Raw genomic sequence first — 15,880 nt, forward strand, 5'->3', positions numbered from 1 at the left:
AGATCAGAAGAAGGTTGAGACGCTGTCTCAAGGCGGGGAGAATGTTTGCGGTTAAACAGCGGTCGACCCCTCGGTGCGCGGCCGGTCTATCTAAGTGAGCGTCTTTGGCGACGTTTTCGTGCTGTTTTGCCGTTGAGGAGGAAGAAGAAGAAGAGAAACAATAAACGTCAGTCAGAAGGAGTCTTTTCAAGAGCGAACAACGTGTTTTTATTTTCCTCTTGCGCTCGTGCGCGAATCCACCGGAAAGATTCCCTGCGGTGTGGCCTCCCGGTTCGGACGCCGGAACAGGTTCTGCCACATCGTAATACAGTCCGCTACACAAATATATTTTTAAAATGTTAAATTTGATGAAATTTTCCTCAACTTTTTCCTCCGTCCAAGGAAAGGGATCAAAATACAGGACATATCAGCTGACGCGCAGCAGCGGCAATCGTTCCGGAATCGCGTTCGGGAAATGTCGCTGTCGAACCGGATTGTAGTATCGGATTGTAACGTAACATGTCTTGGGGGAATGCGATACATCCGATAACAACACATTTGTTCCCGCAAGGGGAGAAGCGCGCAATTGATATGCTTCCATTTGTATCGAGGGTCCCTCTGGCGTATATTATTGTGACAGGATGTCACGGTGGCAAATTGATTTGCTGGGCTATTGAAGTGGGAGGAAATATATTGGATGTGATTTGGTTGAGGTGAAAATTCCGAGAATCATTGCTGCTTATTGGATTTTGCAAAATAATGATATTTCATTAATAAATCGAATTTCATTAATAAATCGAACAATGTTTTATTTCAACATGCACATTTTTGTTGTATTTTTTTATTGAAGATGAAACACATTTTCCTTTAAACATAAATAAAATATTTTTTTAAATTTTCAATACAGCAGTTACCAAATACTCAAACTTCTTTCCGTAAAATTTTTCGTAGCTTAAAATTTAGCTTACCACTCCATAATCACAAAAAAAACCTTATGTTTACCTCAAACTTCAAACCGAAGCCCTTTGATTGAGAGTCTAACGCTCTACCACTGCGTCACGAGCCCGAGTAGCGCAATCATACTATTTGCCTTTACACTCTCTTTCTTTACATCTCTGGCTGTGACGCAGTGGAACCAAAGAAAAGTTCAAAAATTATTTGCAGTAGAGCTGTCAACGGATCTCAGTAGCTTTGTCAACACTGAATGGCCGTGGAGTTTGGTTTGGGTGTAGCAAAGAAGTTATTTTGAGTTATCCTAAATTCAATACATGACCCACTGCTCCGCTTTATGTCAGCTCCTTTATCGAATCCGGATCATCCCCCACCCCACCCTTCATCCACGCCATCTGGAAGCAAAACAAATTTATCCACAAACCCCAAATCGGCTTTCGCCGTTCGCATTCAGCGAATTTTGTGATGATTGAAAAGCCGCAGGCAAATGCCAATATTTGCGTTTTATTTTTGTTCCTCATCCTGTTGTTAGGTCACCGTCGAACCCAGGAAGCGAATCGAACCCCGATGGAAATTTATTCATGAGCTCACCTGTCAATTACGCTTACGATTGATAAAATTTAAATAAACTCCCCGTGGTGACAGTTGAGTGGGGAGGTTCTGCGGCAGGTCGCTTGACCTACAATTGGTGGAAGGTCCCGTGGCTTCGCGGGATGGTCACGAGGATTACCACAATCATTAGAGAGTAACCTAATTTGAAGTAGAGAGAGTTTGGTTTGTTTTAATTTGGAATCTTCTGTTTGTTTTTTTTGATAATACAATCCAGTCTCGATTATTCAAAGGCCTCGGAAAAATTTCACTTCGGATAATCAAATCACGAAAAAAAAAACGTTTTTTCACTGTCTTATTTTTGATTGTGGAGCTTATGTATCACCCATAAAAAAATATGAATTTTTAAATCCAAGATGGCGGCCAAAATGGCGGTGATAACATATTGAAAAACGCATTTTTCAATTTGAAAGGCAACCAAATATTCAAATTTGACTAAAATGGAGTCGCAGAACTCGAATTCGATGTTAAAAGTAAGAAAATAAAAAGTATGAATTTTTTTTTTGTTCGTGATTCGATTATCCGATACAAATCTTCGGAAAATCGAACTTCGGATAATCGAATGTAAATTACAAAAACTTTTTTTTTCTTAAAATGCATAATATAATTTCAAAAATTCCAAGCCTGTTGTGGTGAGAATTCAATCACGACACGTGATTCCAGCTTAAAGGGGTCGGGTGGACCGGACACAGTGCTGTGGAATTTCGGTATTAATTACGGATCCGGTGCGAAAATAGAGCCGTCGTCCGGTGGTCGCGGGAATGTTTGTTTTTAGAATCAACTTCCGGGGGGAGCGTGAGTTAATTAATTATGCGATGTCATATTCATATCTCTATTCACTGGGTGGAGGGGCTTGTTTGTGTGAAATGTCATGAATAAACAATGAAAATTGATAGACTTGCGACCATATCGGGTAATTTGCTAATACATGCCTCCAAAATTGTACTGGGCAATTTTGGTTTATTTTTTTTATTAACAATGCACGCTGAACTCATGAAGTATTCAGCTCAGCGCTCAGACCTTTCCATCAGGGACTTCCATTTTTAGACCGCTCTAATTATATTAGCCCTCATCAGTAAGCTCGCCGTCGCCAAACATATCATAAATCACGAGTTCACCATCGGCCGCTATCCTTTATCACGTGTTGAACATGGCAAGTCAACAGACCTCTTTCTCGGATGATGGACACACTCCTGGACTAACGAGAGAGTAAACATCAACCCAGAGTCATTGACATAATCAAGTTATCATCGTTGGACTTTTTTGTGCAATTTAATTGACGTCAACTGGTTTGTTTCGTTTAAAGTCATGATTTAAAGGTAACCCCAAAGCTTAAAATTGATACAACATTCATACTGTAAAGCAATACTCTCCAAGGAATCATCATGGTGGTTAACTTTAGATCAGTAGGCTTGGCCAGCGAAAAAGAGGATGTTAGATTGGATTGATTTGGACATTTCTCGTCTTATTTAGACAATCAAACCTTATTTCTTCAAACGGTCGTTACCGCCTCTTCCAACTAGTCTTGTTCTGCATTCTTCTAATTACTCGACCAGATTCCATTTTCCCATTCCGGACGCTGCTTCAATATCGACCTAACCAGTGTTTACAGGCTGTAACACTTAAATTTTACTGCCAGCCACCTCTGAGATAACCCACACTCTTAATGGCTCCTCTGGTCTCGCTAGGATCGTTCCATTCTAAGGATTAAAAGTATCACTCCGGTTAGAATGAGCTAGAGGGAAAGCACATTGACCTACTTTTACACCGAACAGCGTGATCGTTCTCCTTCCCCCAGAAATTTCAATTCCCAGCTCATTTATAGGCAAAATTTGCCACTTTCCAGACGAGGCTCCACTTCCGGTGGAACATTTAATCCGATACTTTCTTGTCATTGAGTCGACCGCCCGTTGGACAAACTAGATTTTTACATTTGGCATTCCCAGCATGGGGGAGCTCGACGAACCACAAAGTCTCTCAAGTTATTACAAACTAACCGAAGTGGGACAGACGGGAAAGTTTCGGGGCCGGAAGATTCGTATGAGGTCGAACCTAGGCTTTTCTGAAGATGGGGAAATCAACATTTGACATTGTAAAGTACTCGATTTAATGTAGTTTGTCCCTTTTAGCAGAATTGAAACCATGTGGTTTGATACACGGAAAAGCAACGAATTTATGTTGTTAAAATTATGAGACATTTTCCTCAGCTTGAATTAAAAGTTTTTTGTTTTGTAAAATCATAAAAAATGTCAAAGTCAGCCAAACAATCTTAAATTCTAGTGCTTTTGATGAATGACTTCTCCGTCCAAAGATAACACGAACAAACCTCCGTAAAGCCCGCCAGGCTTGAGGTGCACGTGTGATAAGTTTAAATATTTACACAGAACCCCTTCGAGGGGGTTCCTCCCATCCGGTTATCCGACTTTGTAAAGAAAGGACACCGAACCGGGATTGTGGTGAACGTCCCTCGGTTCTTCCGGCGGGACGGAATGAATTTTAATGAGGTGTCCTCCTCACTTATTCCAGTGTGATATGCTAGACAGTTTGTAGTTTTGTGCAGGGATTTAAAGTTTTGCCAAGTTTCATGAATAAATGAAACTTGCTAGTATTTAAAATTGAGGTGAAAAGTCACCGATTGTGATTGGACACTCAATATTATCACCGGGGGGATGGCAACCCTATTCCGACCAAAGCAAACTGACAACAGTCGACATTAGCACGGTTGTCAAATGAGAGCCCACAACAAAAGCACTAGCTGTCAAATGGTAGCCCATAACAAATCTTTGTTTGGGTTTTTGATTTTCAAATTTCCCGCAATTCAAACGATAAATACCTGAAAAAACACGTGAATTGTGTTGCTGATGGCAAATTCTATCATATCCTTGGAGATTCCTTCCCAATATTGGCTGAAAATTCATATCGAAAAAAGTGATTTTTCTGTTTACCTTTTTTTGCTTTTTTTCTTATGGTCGATCAAACAGTTCGCCCGTACACTGTGTATCGGCATTACACATTTTTCAGTTTGGTTTTACACATTTGCATGGGACTTTTGAGTTCAACCAGGATAACACACTTCGTGTAACCATAGTAATATGTATAATACTGATTGTCAGTGTTTGTTTTCTGAACTTCCAAGATGGCGTCTTCTTCGCTACCCCCTGAAAAACACGCAAGCCATTTGTGGCGCTGTCGTCGCAGAGTAGATTTGACAACTCTCCCGCCCTGCTCTCAAGTGTAAACAACAACATTGCAAAGCACGTGGTTGGCCATTTTCTCATTCTCATGTTTCTTTTCGTCGAGAAAATTGATGTGTAGATCAAAAATAGTTTTGAAATGTTGAAAGTAATTATTTTGAGTATCGCTTCAGATAAGGGTTAGTAAATTTCAGAGCATAAAATAAAATTTATTTAAAAAACTTAGCATTATTTGCACACAATAGCGCAGACTTCTTGCAGAGGTATCAGCTTCGTACCGACAAGTTCCATTCAATTAATTAGTTTCAACGTGCCCCAAAAGACCTTTAGTAGCTGTATCTGTATCACTTGTAGACATAGCAAAAACCACAGTCACTTTGTTCAGGTTTCTCATTCGGTCTGAAGTGCGAACGAAATGTGGTTTTCCCCCCAAAAAATCCTTCCAAGTGTATCCAGTTTGAATCGATTTCTCGATAGGACGCTACACTCAAGCAATGTCGTTGAGTCAAAGCGATCCCAGTCCGATAACACCGACGAGGGTATCGAAAGATTTTTTCTCTGTGTGTCAAACCACAAAATGATTGTCGAAGCGATCCGGAGAATGGCCGAGGGCCACCCCGGGACACGATGCTCCTTTGAGGTTAACCTCATCTAGTTGAAAGTTTTTCTTTTCCCATTAGTGTCCGCAACGGTTGATTGCAAATGAACAAATTGATCTGCATTTTGTGGAATCGCTCTGGGCGAAACGAACAAAAGAGCGTTCACAATTGAAAAACGGTCCTGTTTGATTGGACGCCTTCGAGGTAGCTAGAATGTTTCTCAAGATGATGGTTTATGATTTCCTCAATTTCCTGAAAATCTAGTTTATTTTGCATCTGCAATCAAGTTCACCATTTATCTGGCCTACAAATCCCATTTTCTTCGACGGAATCGCCTATAATTCAGGCAACTTTACGACATCCGCAGAGATTAACTTGACATCCGATGCAACAGCACATCTTCCATCTACAATTCTCACAGCACAGACAACAATACGTAAATCATTGAACATTTTAATCAAAAATCCATCGACCAACAGCGCAACCTAGGTGTGGTGTGGTGAATTCAAATTTGTTGTGGTGAATTTCTGTTATTCAAATTGGCTGTTAACTGATTGATTGATTAATTTGAAAAGAAGATTTACTTCCGTTTGTCTGTGCACAGATGTTTGTTTATCGATTCTGACGTTTACTTTTTCCTTCCCCCTTGGCAGTGGCTCAGGTGAACGGCAGCTGCTTCTTCACCGAGCAATGCGAGCAGATGACCGAGCAGACCGAGTGCCGCGACGGCCGCTGCATCTGCCGGTTCGAGATGAACCCCATCTTCAAGCCGGACGGAACTGTCGAGTGCCGAGGTAAGTCGAGCCTTAACTTTCATCTCGATTTTTATTTAATTTTTCAGAGCTAAAAACAATTTTAAAGGGACCCATGGCATACTCTTTGCATCGGTTATCCTAAGATCGGTTCAGCTCCAAACTTTCAAATTTTAACTTTTTCAATTACCCCCTTCTGCGAGATCAAATCCCCCTTGTCGTTCCATACGAGTCTCACGAGTCAAAGTTAAATCAAATAACCTGCTCGTGACGGTATTAATTTCCTGCCCTCCTCAAACCTGTCATCACGCGCTCCAACACCTCAAAATCGAGTTCGCCAAAAGTTTACGTCCCTCACAAGGATTGACTAGCACAGGAGCAAAATTCCCAAACCAATTTGGGGGGAAACGGAGTCATTTATAGCTGGTTTTGAATCACCGCCTTTCTCTGTTTTTCGTAAATGATATCGTTGGATATTCTAGAGTGGTAGTTCAGCCCACATCCTTAAAGAGCTCCCAGCCAGGTTGAACGACTTTTCTGCTCCATTTGGCTTATACGTTTTTTCCACGTCCGGGAAATCAATTGCCATCACTAATTTTGTGCCATGTTTCCGTTCTTTCCCTTTTCCACATGACGATAATCAGGTACCGTGAACCGACCCATCGTGACGGAACGGTATGTCGACCCGACCATGATCGCCGTGCTGGTGGCCATGGCCGTCATGTTCATCATCATCTGCGTCGTCCTGCGGCTGTTCAGCAAGTAAGTGTCACAGATAAATATCATTTTCAGATGTAAATCTACAGACAATGTCGCGCACCTCGCTAAAATTCATCAATCAACAATTCAACAGTCGATTGAAATGAGCAAAAACTCACCACGGCATCTTCAAATTCACCACAGAAAATTGACCGGCGTTTGAAAGTTGTTTTGCATTCGGGAAATACTCCAGTTGAATGGTGAACGGTTCAAGTCTGCTTGTCTGTGGTTCGCCCATGTACGTGTTTCCGTTTCGGGGAAACAAAGTTCCACGACCACCGGAAGAGCCGCCAGCAAGTGGTCACTTTAATTGTTCGTGATTATCCTCTCTGGCAGACGGTGGCATAATGGCGGAAGTCAGTCAAATAGAAACTTCTGATTGACGCTTTGTTTGCCTCGCGCAAATTACGATGTCAATCAAAAGTGACGGTAAAGTATCAGTTCCTGTACCCGGTAATGAATAGTTAATTCTCGTTAAGTTGTATTTTCAAGCAAAATTCTGCCTTACAGATATTGTCCGTTTCAGAATGTGCCGTAGACATTGTTGCCAGCGATTTTCTGCACTTTTAGTGCAATTAAAAACATATCTGGCAACAACGCCAAGCGATTCGAAGAAGAAGATCATTAAAAACATAATGCGCAGTATGAGATTCGGAAGCACGCATTTGCCGAAAGTGCGGCGCGTCGTTCCGAGGCTGGTTTGCCGCGTGTCTTTTTGGCGAATACGTACAATATTTTGCTGATCGAGAAGTGTCAACGACGAGCTTTCTCGATCTTGAAATGTCAAAAACAAAGTCATAGAGACACAGAAGTGATAAAAAATCTGAAATTTTGAAGGGCTGAGAGTCAAAAACATGTGAAAAAGGGAATTTGTTCGTGAAAAGTCGTGTTTACTACAATAATATTAACACTAATCGTTACTCAAACGCCCGTCCGTCCATGCCGCTCTCGTCGAATAACCGCCGGAAGTAGCCATCCGGTCGGTCGGGGTGGCGCTGCAGCAGGTTGGCCGGACTGTCAAACTCCACCAACCGGCCGGCGTCCATCACCAGGATCCGGTCGCTGTCCATGACGGTGTGCAGCCGGTGGGCGATCGTCACGATCGTACAGTTGGGGAACTGCTCCCGGATGGTGCGCTGGATTAGCCGGTCCGTTCTGTAAATCAAGAAATTTGGGTTAATTTCTGAAATTTTGAGATCTCCCAAAGCACGACTCCATCGAAATGAGCAGTTCCAAGTAAATTGATGGAGACGCATGATTAATTTTGAAGAATCAAAACAACTCTTGTCTGTTTGCCATTCGAAACCAGTTTCTAATTCTATTACCAACCCGGCAACTGTTTACGACCTTGTCTCGCCATTATTTGCATTGAGGGGGGCGTGCAATGTACATAGGACACAAGATTTACGAAGATTTTGGCAAAACTTGAGCATCATAAAAGTTGGCACTCCTAGGCCCCGCAAACAGGCCAGCACCGATAAAGCACGAACTCGTAAATCATGCTTACGCCTTCTTCAACCCAAACTTGGGGCGCATACTTACTCCGGGTCTACGCTGGCCGTCGCTTCGTCCATCACCAGGATCCGACTGTTCCGCAGGATGGCCCTCGCGAGACACAGCAGCTGGCGCTGACCGGCACTGAAGTTTGTTCCCCCCTCGGTCATCTTGGTGTCGAGTCCACCGCCGGTCGCCTGAACCGCCTGCCGCAGTTCAACCTGTTATGCAAAACGAGTCGGTTGAGGTGGAGAAAGCACCCAGCAGTTATGCGCGCGTGGGTATTGAATATTTGAAATCGGTAGAAAGCGATAAAACCAATCCCGGGCTTAAATATTTATTTACCTGCTCCAAGGCACGCCAAATCTGGCCGTCCTCCAGCGTCCCGAACGGGTCCAGGTTGTGACGCAAGCTGCCGGAGAAGATCACCGGCTCCTGGGGAATAATCGAGATGGCACCCCGATGGCGACGCAACGGAACGCTCCCGATACGGATCTGGTCGATTTCGATGGCCGCCGTGGCTGGTGCCAAACGAAACAGGGCCTGAATTATCGATGACTTGCCAGCGCCGGTACGGCCCACGATTCCGATTCGTTCCTTTGGGTGAGTTTGGGCGAAAGCAAAAGAAAAACGGAATGAGATTCTTCGATAGTGAAGAAAAGTATGAATTAATCATGGCGAAAGGGATTCGACGAAATGTTTCTTCAAAAGGAAAGTATTGTGATCAATTCAGGCCAGTTTACCTTCTAAAACATTCTTAAATATACTTTCATCACTGACTTAAACTCTTAAAATTCATGAATCCACACTTAAACGATCAAAGTGAATGATCGTTAACTCACCACAGCAAGTTCGAATTCACCACAGCTAAGTTACATGACAGTTACTGAAACAGCGTTAAAAACGCGAACTTTGGAAAAAAATATTTTTCTAAGTCAGTTTTTCTGTGTTTCACCCTGCTAGGACAACCGAAACGCCCTAAACGGCATTAACGTTGTCGTCGATTCATACATCTTTTCAATCTGACCCCACAAATAGAAACAACATTTAACTGCCGAATTCAATCACCGACCTTTTTCTATCACCGCAGTCCCTTATTGAGTTACCATAAATCAACCCACCAATCCGGTAACACCTACCTTGGGTTTAATTTCAAAGCTTAGATCCTTCAACACTGGTTCCGCCCTGGGGGAGTACCTCAGTGACACGTTCCGGAATGCGATACCACCCTGCTGGGGCCAGCTTTCGGGGATATTTTCCGCGGCAGGTTCCGTAACTTCCGGTTCGGGCTCCAGAGTGGAGTACTCCAGGACTCGCTCGACGGAAGTCATTTGATTTTCCAGCTCGGCCGTCTGCCGCAACCCCCAGTTGCACATGCCGATGAGGTTCAGAACCTGGGTGATGGCCAAGCCAACGTTGCCGCTGACGATCTCTGAAAAATGGGACGTTTAGACAATTTTGAAAGAAGTTTGAGGTTATGTAAACACTACCCGTTCCAAGAACCAAAAAGCTAAACACAACCGAAGCGATGTACAGCGAGCAGATCAAATCCAGCCAAAAGGCAAACCCACGCGTAATCGCTCCAAACAGGAACGACGCCGAAGTGTTGGAATCTTGCCGCGAGTGAAAAGTCTGCGCCAACTGGCGACCCGCTCCGAACGCCCGGATCGTGCCCAGCCCCTCGATGGTGGCGTTCGTATGCGTAAACACGGGGCTGCGTGCTGAAAGGCAATAAAGGTTTTCAATTTTCGAGCCATTATATCGACCTGCAGCAGACGGCGGACACCTACTGATTGCCTCGACCCGTTTGACGTTGCGTGCCGTTTCCAGAAACAGAAAGCGCAGCACGTAGAACACCACACCCATTACGGCGGTCGGTACCAGCAACCAGTAATTTGCCAGGGAGACAATCACGATAATGCCGGCCAGCTCCAGGAAGAACTGCAACGGAATCGATCCGGTTATTAGCTGCAGGGGAGAAGGTGGATAAAGCGTGCACTCACGTACAAGCTGTCGATGAGCACGGTGGGCAAGCTGGAGTCGATGAGTCCGACATCTTTGGAGAACCGGTTCATGATTCGACCGGAGGAGTTGGTATTGAAGAAGTACATGGTGGCACGGGTGATTCCGTGGTAGAGTGCCGCGTGAAGGTTGGACGACGCCCGGAGACACATTTCGAAGAACGCAAAGGAGTTGACGGAGAGCAGGATGGTGATTAGGACCAGCGCCGAGTACACGATTATGTGCGTCTCGGTTGTCCAGCTAGCGTCCGGACTTTGGGCGTAATTTTCTTCCCAATTGACCCTGCAAAATGAATCTTGAATAACGGTCCATGAATCCCAATCGCATAACTTACCATATGAACACGAAGTAATCCGTTCCGGTGGATGCACTCTGCCAAGCGATCAACAGCAGTCCTACAAACGCTACAAACAACCAACTCTTGACCGATTTCAAGAAGTCTTTGTACACCTGAAATCCTACATTGCCGCTCATCTGACCTTCGTCGATGTTCGCTGTCTGTTGGAGTTGTGGCCCGCTCTCATCTTCCACGACTTGATCAACCTTTTCCGTACTCCCTTCCTTGGCTTCATCGCCGTAACCAAGTGCACTGAAGTAGCTCCGGACTTCTTCGTACGATCCCCTCGCACTAATCTCCCCTCTATCCATGATCAGAACGTTATCCAACCCGTTGAGATACTGCAGCTGGTGGGTCACCAGCACGCAAATTTTATCCTCTAAAAACTTCATCACACACTCCTCGTAGATGACCTTCCCAACGTGCGCGTCAACGGCCGACAGCGGGTCATCCAGCAGGTAGATATCGGCCCGTCGATAGATCGCCCGCGCAAGATTCACCCTCGCTTTCTGCCCTCCACTCAGCGTAACTCCGCGTTCTCCGACCGCCGTCAGATCACCACTCGGCCACAGCTTGAAATCTCTTTCCAGCGCGCAAACCCGCGCCACTTCGTTGTACCGCTCCTCGTCGAACGGTTCCACGAACACGATGTTGTCGCGGACCGTCCCCTCGAACACCCACGGCTTCTGCGAGCAGTAGCTGATCTTTCCGGTGACGGTTACCTTGCCTTCGCTTGGCGTTAGCTCTTTCATGATCAGATTCAGCAAGGTGGACTTTCCGGCACCGATTTGTCCGACCACGGCCCAGGTTTGACCTTCGGACACTTGCCAGTTTAGCGATCGCAGTGCGAAACTCGACTCTTGCCATCCAGCTGATACATCCTCGATCGCGATCTTACTCAAAGTTATTTGGTCCTTTTGCTCGTTATTCTGGCTGTTATCTTGTTCCAGCAAAAATTCTTGAATTCGCTTGAGTGAGACCCACGCTTCGGCACACGACGTGACCGCCAGCGGCCAGAACTCGACCATCGAGTGGTGGATCACGCTGAAGAACGATATCAACATGTAGACTCGCATTGCGGTCAGTACGTTGCCAGCGTACACGTACGTCACCAGACTCAAGAAGATCGATACCTTCGGAATGATCCGCAGTGCAAACAGTCCGGACTTGATGAATGCGCTGCCTCTCAGCGCGCGAATCTCGTTGTGTCGTAACTTGCGGACGATCGCCTCAAACGGGATCTCCCAGACGTACATCTTGATCACCTGAATGCCCTGAATGACCTCGTTGGTGAACTTGACTCGCTCATCGGTAGCCCGTGCGGCTCTCATCCGGAAACCTGCCGCACGCTTTCCCAACCAACCCTCCGCCGGGATAAAGAGTAGAAGTAGAGCTATCCCGATGAGACCCGTTGGACCCATTAGGCGGAACACCAGGACGGACACGATCACCAACTCAACGGGACCCTTCCAGAGGTCGTGGAAGAAGATGACTGCGTAATCGAACCGACTGACGTCGTTGGACATCAGGTTGATGACGCGACCACTTAATCCGTCCGATGCGGACATTGCTGCCGGCATTTGAAGGACCTGTTGGTACAAAAGTTGAAGTTCAAGCTCAATCAGTCTCGCTCGGAGTTGACACTTCAATTAAAACGTGATTTCCCCCCACTTCCCGATTGTTTCGCGATTTCAATTACCAATCCGCGATTATCTGATGGCCCCGCGCGACCCAGTAGACACATGAAGCCAATCGGATTATTTCCGACCTGCTCTCATTTGCCAACAGCTGCCGCGACTGGCGGGGATTCAAATTACCTTTTGATAAATAAGCGCGCAGCATCCGATACGTATTTTCATCCCGACCTGGAGCAGGTACAGCTGGTACATGTGGAATATGGCCACCGGGACCATGACGGAGGCCACGATGCCACCGGCGTACAGGTACGCACGGCCTAGTGTTATCGGTGAATCGTCCGTGACGGTGCCATCTGGGGGTGGCGTCGCTTGGTCGAAATACCGGATGAGTTCGCCCAACAGAAACGGCTGGACAATTCTGTGTCGGGTGGGTTTTGGAAGAGAGAATTGTGGATTTTAATAGGATTTTGGAAATTGCGTATTTTATTCATGTTATTGTTATTGATCAAAATTAATATACCGGATAATCGAAGAATATCGTCATACTGCTCATTTTCCGTCAAACGCGTCGCACGTGGCTGTTGATCATAGTACGAGAGACCTCCCTTCTTGTTCCACCCCCTCGCAAAACAAAGCATTTTTATGAGCCTTTTTTATGCTACTTTCCTCAAAGGAACCCACTCGGCGCAGTCAGCAAAGTGGAGCTGCTGCTGCTGTTGCTGATACACTCTTAGCGAGAAGAGGGGCCAAAACGAAGGGCACCAGCTGATGTTAATCGCTCTATTATGCTGGCGACGCTCGACGCCACCCCCTACATTTTGAGAGGGAGGTCGTCCTCTCCCTTTGTTCTGTTGTCTCTCGCACACACACACAGAGACACACTCACAAAAAAAAGAAGGACTATTAAGTTGGGACGTAAACAAAAACAACTTTTTTTTCTGCGAGGGATAAAAACGAGGTCAAAGATTGCGAAAACCTATTAAAACTTGAAGTTTGTTGCGTTAAGCGATTGTTATGACCAAAGAAAAAGCCAAACAATGCTTTAAAACCAATACATAATAATAACAAAGGTATATCTCAATTTAGCGTGCATAAATGTCAAAAGGGCACTTAGAGCTCGAGTTGCTTCAGAGAAAAGAGCAAATAGAACGTGTCTTTTGCTCAAACACCTCGAGGCTTTTCTGGTTGTATGCAAAATGACACATTCCTTCGGGAAAATGGAAACTAGCTCATGCTGACACATCTCCGGAATTTTATTTCAACGACAAAACAAACTTATAGACAATGAAAAGAGGATTCTTGGATGTACGAAATATGGAACAAACTTGAGTGCGAGTTCATGACGTATAAAAATGTGATGAAATTCCTTCTTCTTTCCTTTCCTGGTTTGTTTGTTGTCGTTGGTGGCACATGTGTGCAACATGATGTTATTCAACATTCCAAAAGGAAAAAGCTTCCCTGCATGCTTCGCTATTCCAATATTTTATCCTTTTCTTATCTGGTCGTTTCCCTTTATGGAAGTACGCACGTGAAGCCTTGAATATTTTGCCCCATATTCAGCTTTTGCTTTTACCACACACAGTTATGTCGTTATGTTGAACGTGACGCGTATAACCAATCGTTGCCTAGCTTAAGCTACTCGTCACTTAACTCATGCTGACCGTCATAATAACCAAAGACGAACCACTAGAAACTACCTCACCTGCATCCGGACTCCAAAAAGCTGTAAACTCCACCAAACAGCACCACCCCGAGCCCATAAATCTTCCACACCACCCGGAGCAGCATCCAGGGCCGCTTCCACGAGGGCTCGTCACCATGCTGCAGCTTCTTTTTCTCCGCCCGCCGCTCCTCCTGCCACCGTTGACCAAACCGGGTCCCGATCCGGTCGCTCCCGTGGTGCCCCAGCACCCGGTAGATGTCCTCCGCGACGATCTGTCGCGCAAGGCCCGTCCGCAGCAGAGGCACCAACCACCTTCAAAATGACATTCATAAATATTTGTTGTCCCTACTGCTGCGCGTCTTCGCCTGCAAGATAGGCACCGTGCACTACACAATGGCGGGCAAACTCACCAGAAGAAATATTTGCTCAAGACGTTTGCCTGGGCGTACGGATGCACCGGCGGTGGGGGACCACTTCCGGGGGTCTTGTCGTTTGGGTTGGCGGCTTCCATGATTTACTTGTTGTACACCCCGAGTACTCCGGTTGTGCATAGTCAGTAGTTGCTATTTTGTGGGATGATTAAGTGAGTTGAATTTATAATGTCACGCCGAGCGTACAACCCGTGCAGCAGGGTGATGTCTTAGTCTCGGGATCTTTGATGAATAGTGACTGACTTTTAAGTCATCGTTGGTTGATGTTGTGGTTGCAAATTTTGCATAATATGTAAAGTTTTCAATAAAAATAATCAAAAATTTGTTATTGTACAGAAAGCAGTGCAAATATAAAGAAAATGAGCGTAGGATGATTTTTTAACAATATTTTTTTTTTTGTTGAGCCTTGATACCACTGCGACCAATTAGAGGAATATTGTGGTGTTTACAAATTAATTATTGTTTTCTAAAAAAGTTCCAGAAAAACAATATTCTGAAAATCCTAATAATTTCCAATTGAATTCTGTTTTGGATTTATAATCTTGCGGTTTTATCACAAACAGAAATTAATCGCCTAAGAAATCTATCAATCAATAATTGAAGGATCGATTTGACAGTTCGGAAACTCACCACTGTAAATTTGAATTCACCACAATTCCTTGCCCGTGTTTGGCAGTTGCTTGAAATTGTATTCACGCATAATTTTCAAAGTTCATACGATTCGTGCGTTCGCAACTAGATCACTCTAGTGAGGAGTGATTGATTGATCCGTTTGTCTGTGACGATATGGTCATATTGGCATTGGCCCCAGTCTTAGTTCCCAATATTACGTGTAAAAATACAAATAAACACTTTTTTGAACCAAAAAAGTTTACAAAATTCAGTTGAAATTTTGACAGACACACTGCAACAATGCAGAACACAATTGAAACCATTTTCGGCCGATACGGGCCAATATCTAATCTCAAATGGTTTTCTACATGCTGCGCGTGCAGGCAAGGATGATGCCATCAACCAGTTGGTATCATGCTAGACAGGGGTGATTATGGAACGGACTTTTTTTTAACTCGTGATGATTTAATTAGATGAGGTGTTATTAAAAACCTTATTACTTTTTTGATATAAATTGTGAATGTAAAAAATTAAATTGAAAAACACTTATATTGCAATAAAATTGTATAGTTCTTTTTTTTTAATCTTGTTGCATGCCTCGTTTTATTGATGATTTGTTTTTTTCAAAATTTAGTAATAGCGAGTATCACTAAAAATTTAATTATTTTTCTGGAAAACCTGGTTTAAGTTGTTTTTTTGAATTGATAAATAATTTTCTTAGGTTGAAATTTTATTCCATTTTGCTTGTAAAATTTCATTTCAACATTAATATTGATTAGTTCACTAGAAAAACTTTTTTTTAAATGAAAATTAGAATAAATTTCAAAGAACTGCAAAATCG

General features: G+C 44.2%; 2 protein-coding genes across 9 annotated transcripts in view; one reads left to right on the top strand and one right to left on the bottom strand.

Annotated features, from left to right (window-relative positions):
* Positions 1-15,880, top strand: part of LOC120424276 (uncharacterized) — a 120,125-nt gene that overhangs the window by 55,329 nt on the left and 48,916 nt on the right. For all 7 annotated transcript variants that reach the window (XM_052706469.1, XM_052706470.1, XM_052706472.1 and 4 more), the window contains 2 exons: positions 5,986-6,126; positions 6,729-6,846. In XM_052706469.1, coding sequence (XP_052562429.1) covers positions 5,986-6,126; positions 6,729-6,846 — 259 coding nt within the window. The remainder of the gene's footprint in view (positions 1-5,985; positions 6,127-6,728; positions 6,847-15,880) is intronic.
* Positions 7,759-14,559, bottom strand: LOC120424275 (ATP-binding cassette sub-family C member 4-like). 2 transcript variants are annotated; one of them, XM_052706468.1, is made up of 11 exons: positions 14,407-14,559; positions 14,036-14,308; positions 12,514-12,751; positions 10,694-12,285; positions 10,341-10,641; positions 10,128-10,278; positions 9,828-10,058; positions 9,477-9,769; positions 8,683-8,934; positions 8,386-8,558; positions 7,759-7,998 (listed from the first exon to the last, which is right to left on the bottom strand). In XM_052706468.1, exons 1-11 carry the CDS (start codon positions 14,505-14,507, stop codon positions 7,761-7,763), a joined length of 3,843 nt encoding a protein of 1,280 aa, XP_052562428.1. In that variant the 5' UTR covers positions 14,508-14,559; the 3' UTR covers positions 7,759-7,760. The 2 variants fall into 2 exon arrangements, with proteins under 2 accessions (XP_052562428.1, XP_039444271.2); XM_039588337.2 differs by having other exon boundaries at positions 9,828-10,278.

This window comes from Culex pipiens, chromosome 1 (assembly GCF_016801865.2).
Source record: "Culex pipiens pallens isolate TS chromosome 1, TS_CPP_V2, whole genome shotgun sequence".
NCBI lineage: Eukaryota > Metazoa > Arthropoda > Insecta > Diptera > Culicidae > Culex > Culex pipiens.

Coding starts and splice junctions, on each gene's coding strand:
- LOC120424275 (XM_039588337.2), bottom strand. CDS start 14,507: ATGGAAGCCGCCAACCCAAACGACAAGACCCCCGGAAGTGGTCCCCCA. Junction 12,752..14,035: donor TTTTTGGAGTCCGGATGCAG/GTGAGGTAGTTT, acceptor CACCCGACACAG/AATTGTCCAGCCGTTTCTGT. Junction 10,642..10,693: donor GATTACTTCGTGTTCATATG/GTAAGTTATGCG, acceptor TTCATTTTGCAG/GGTCAATTGGGAAGAAAATT.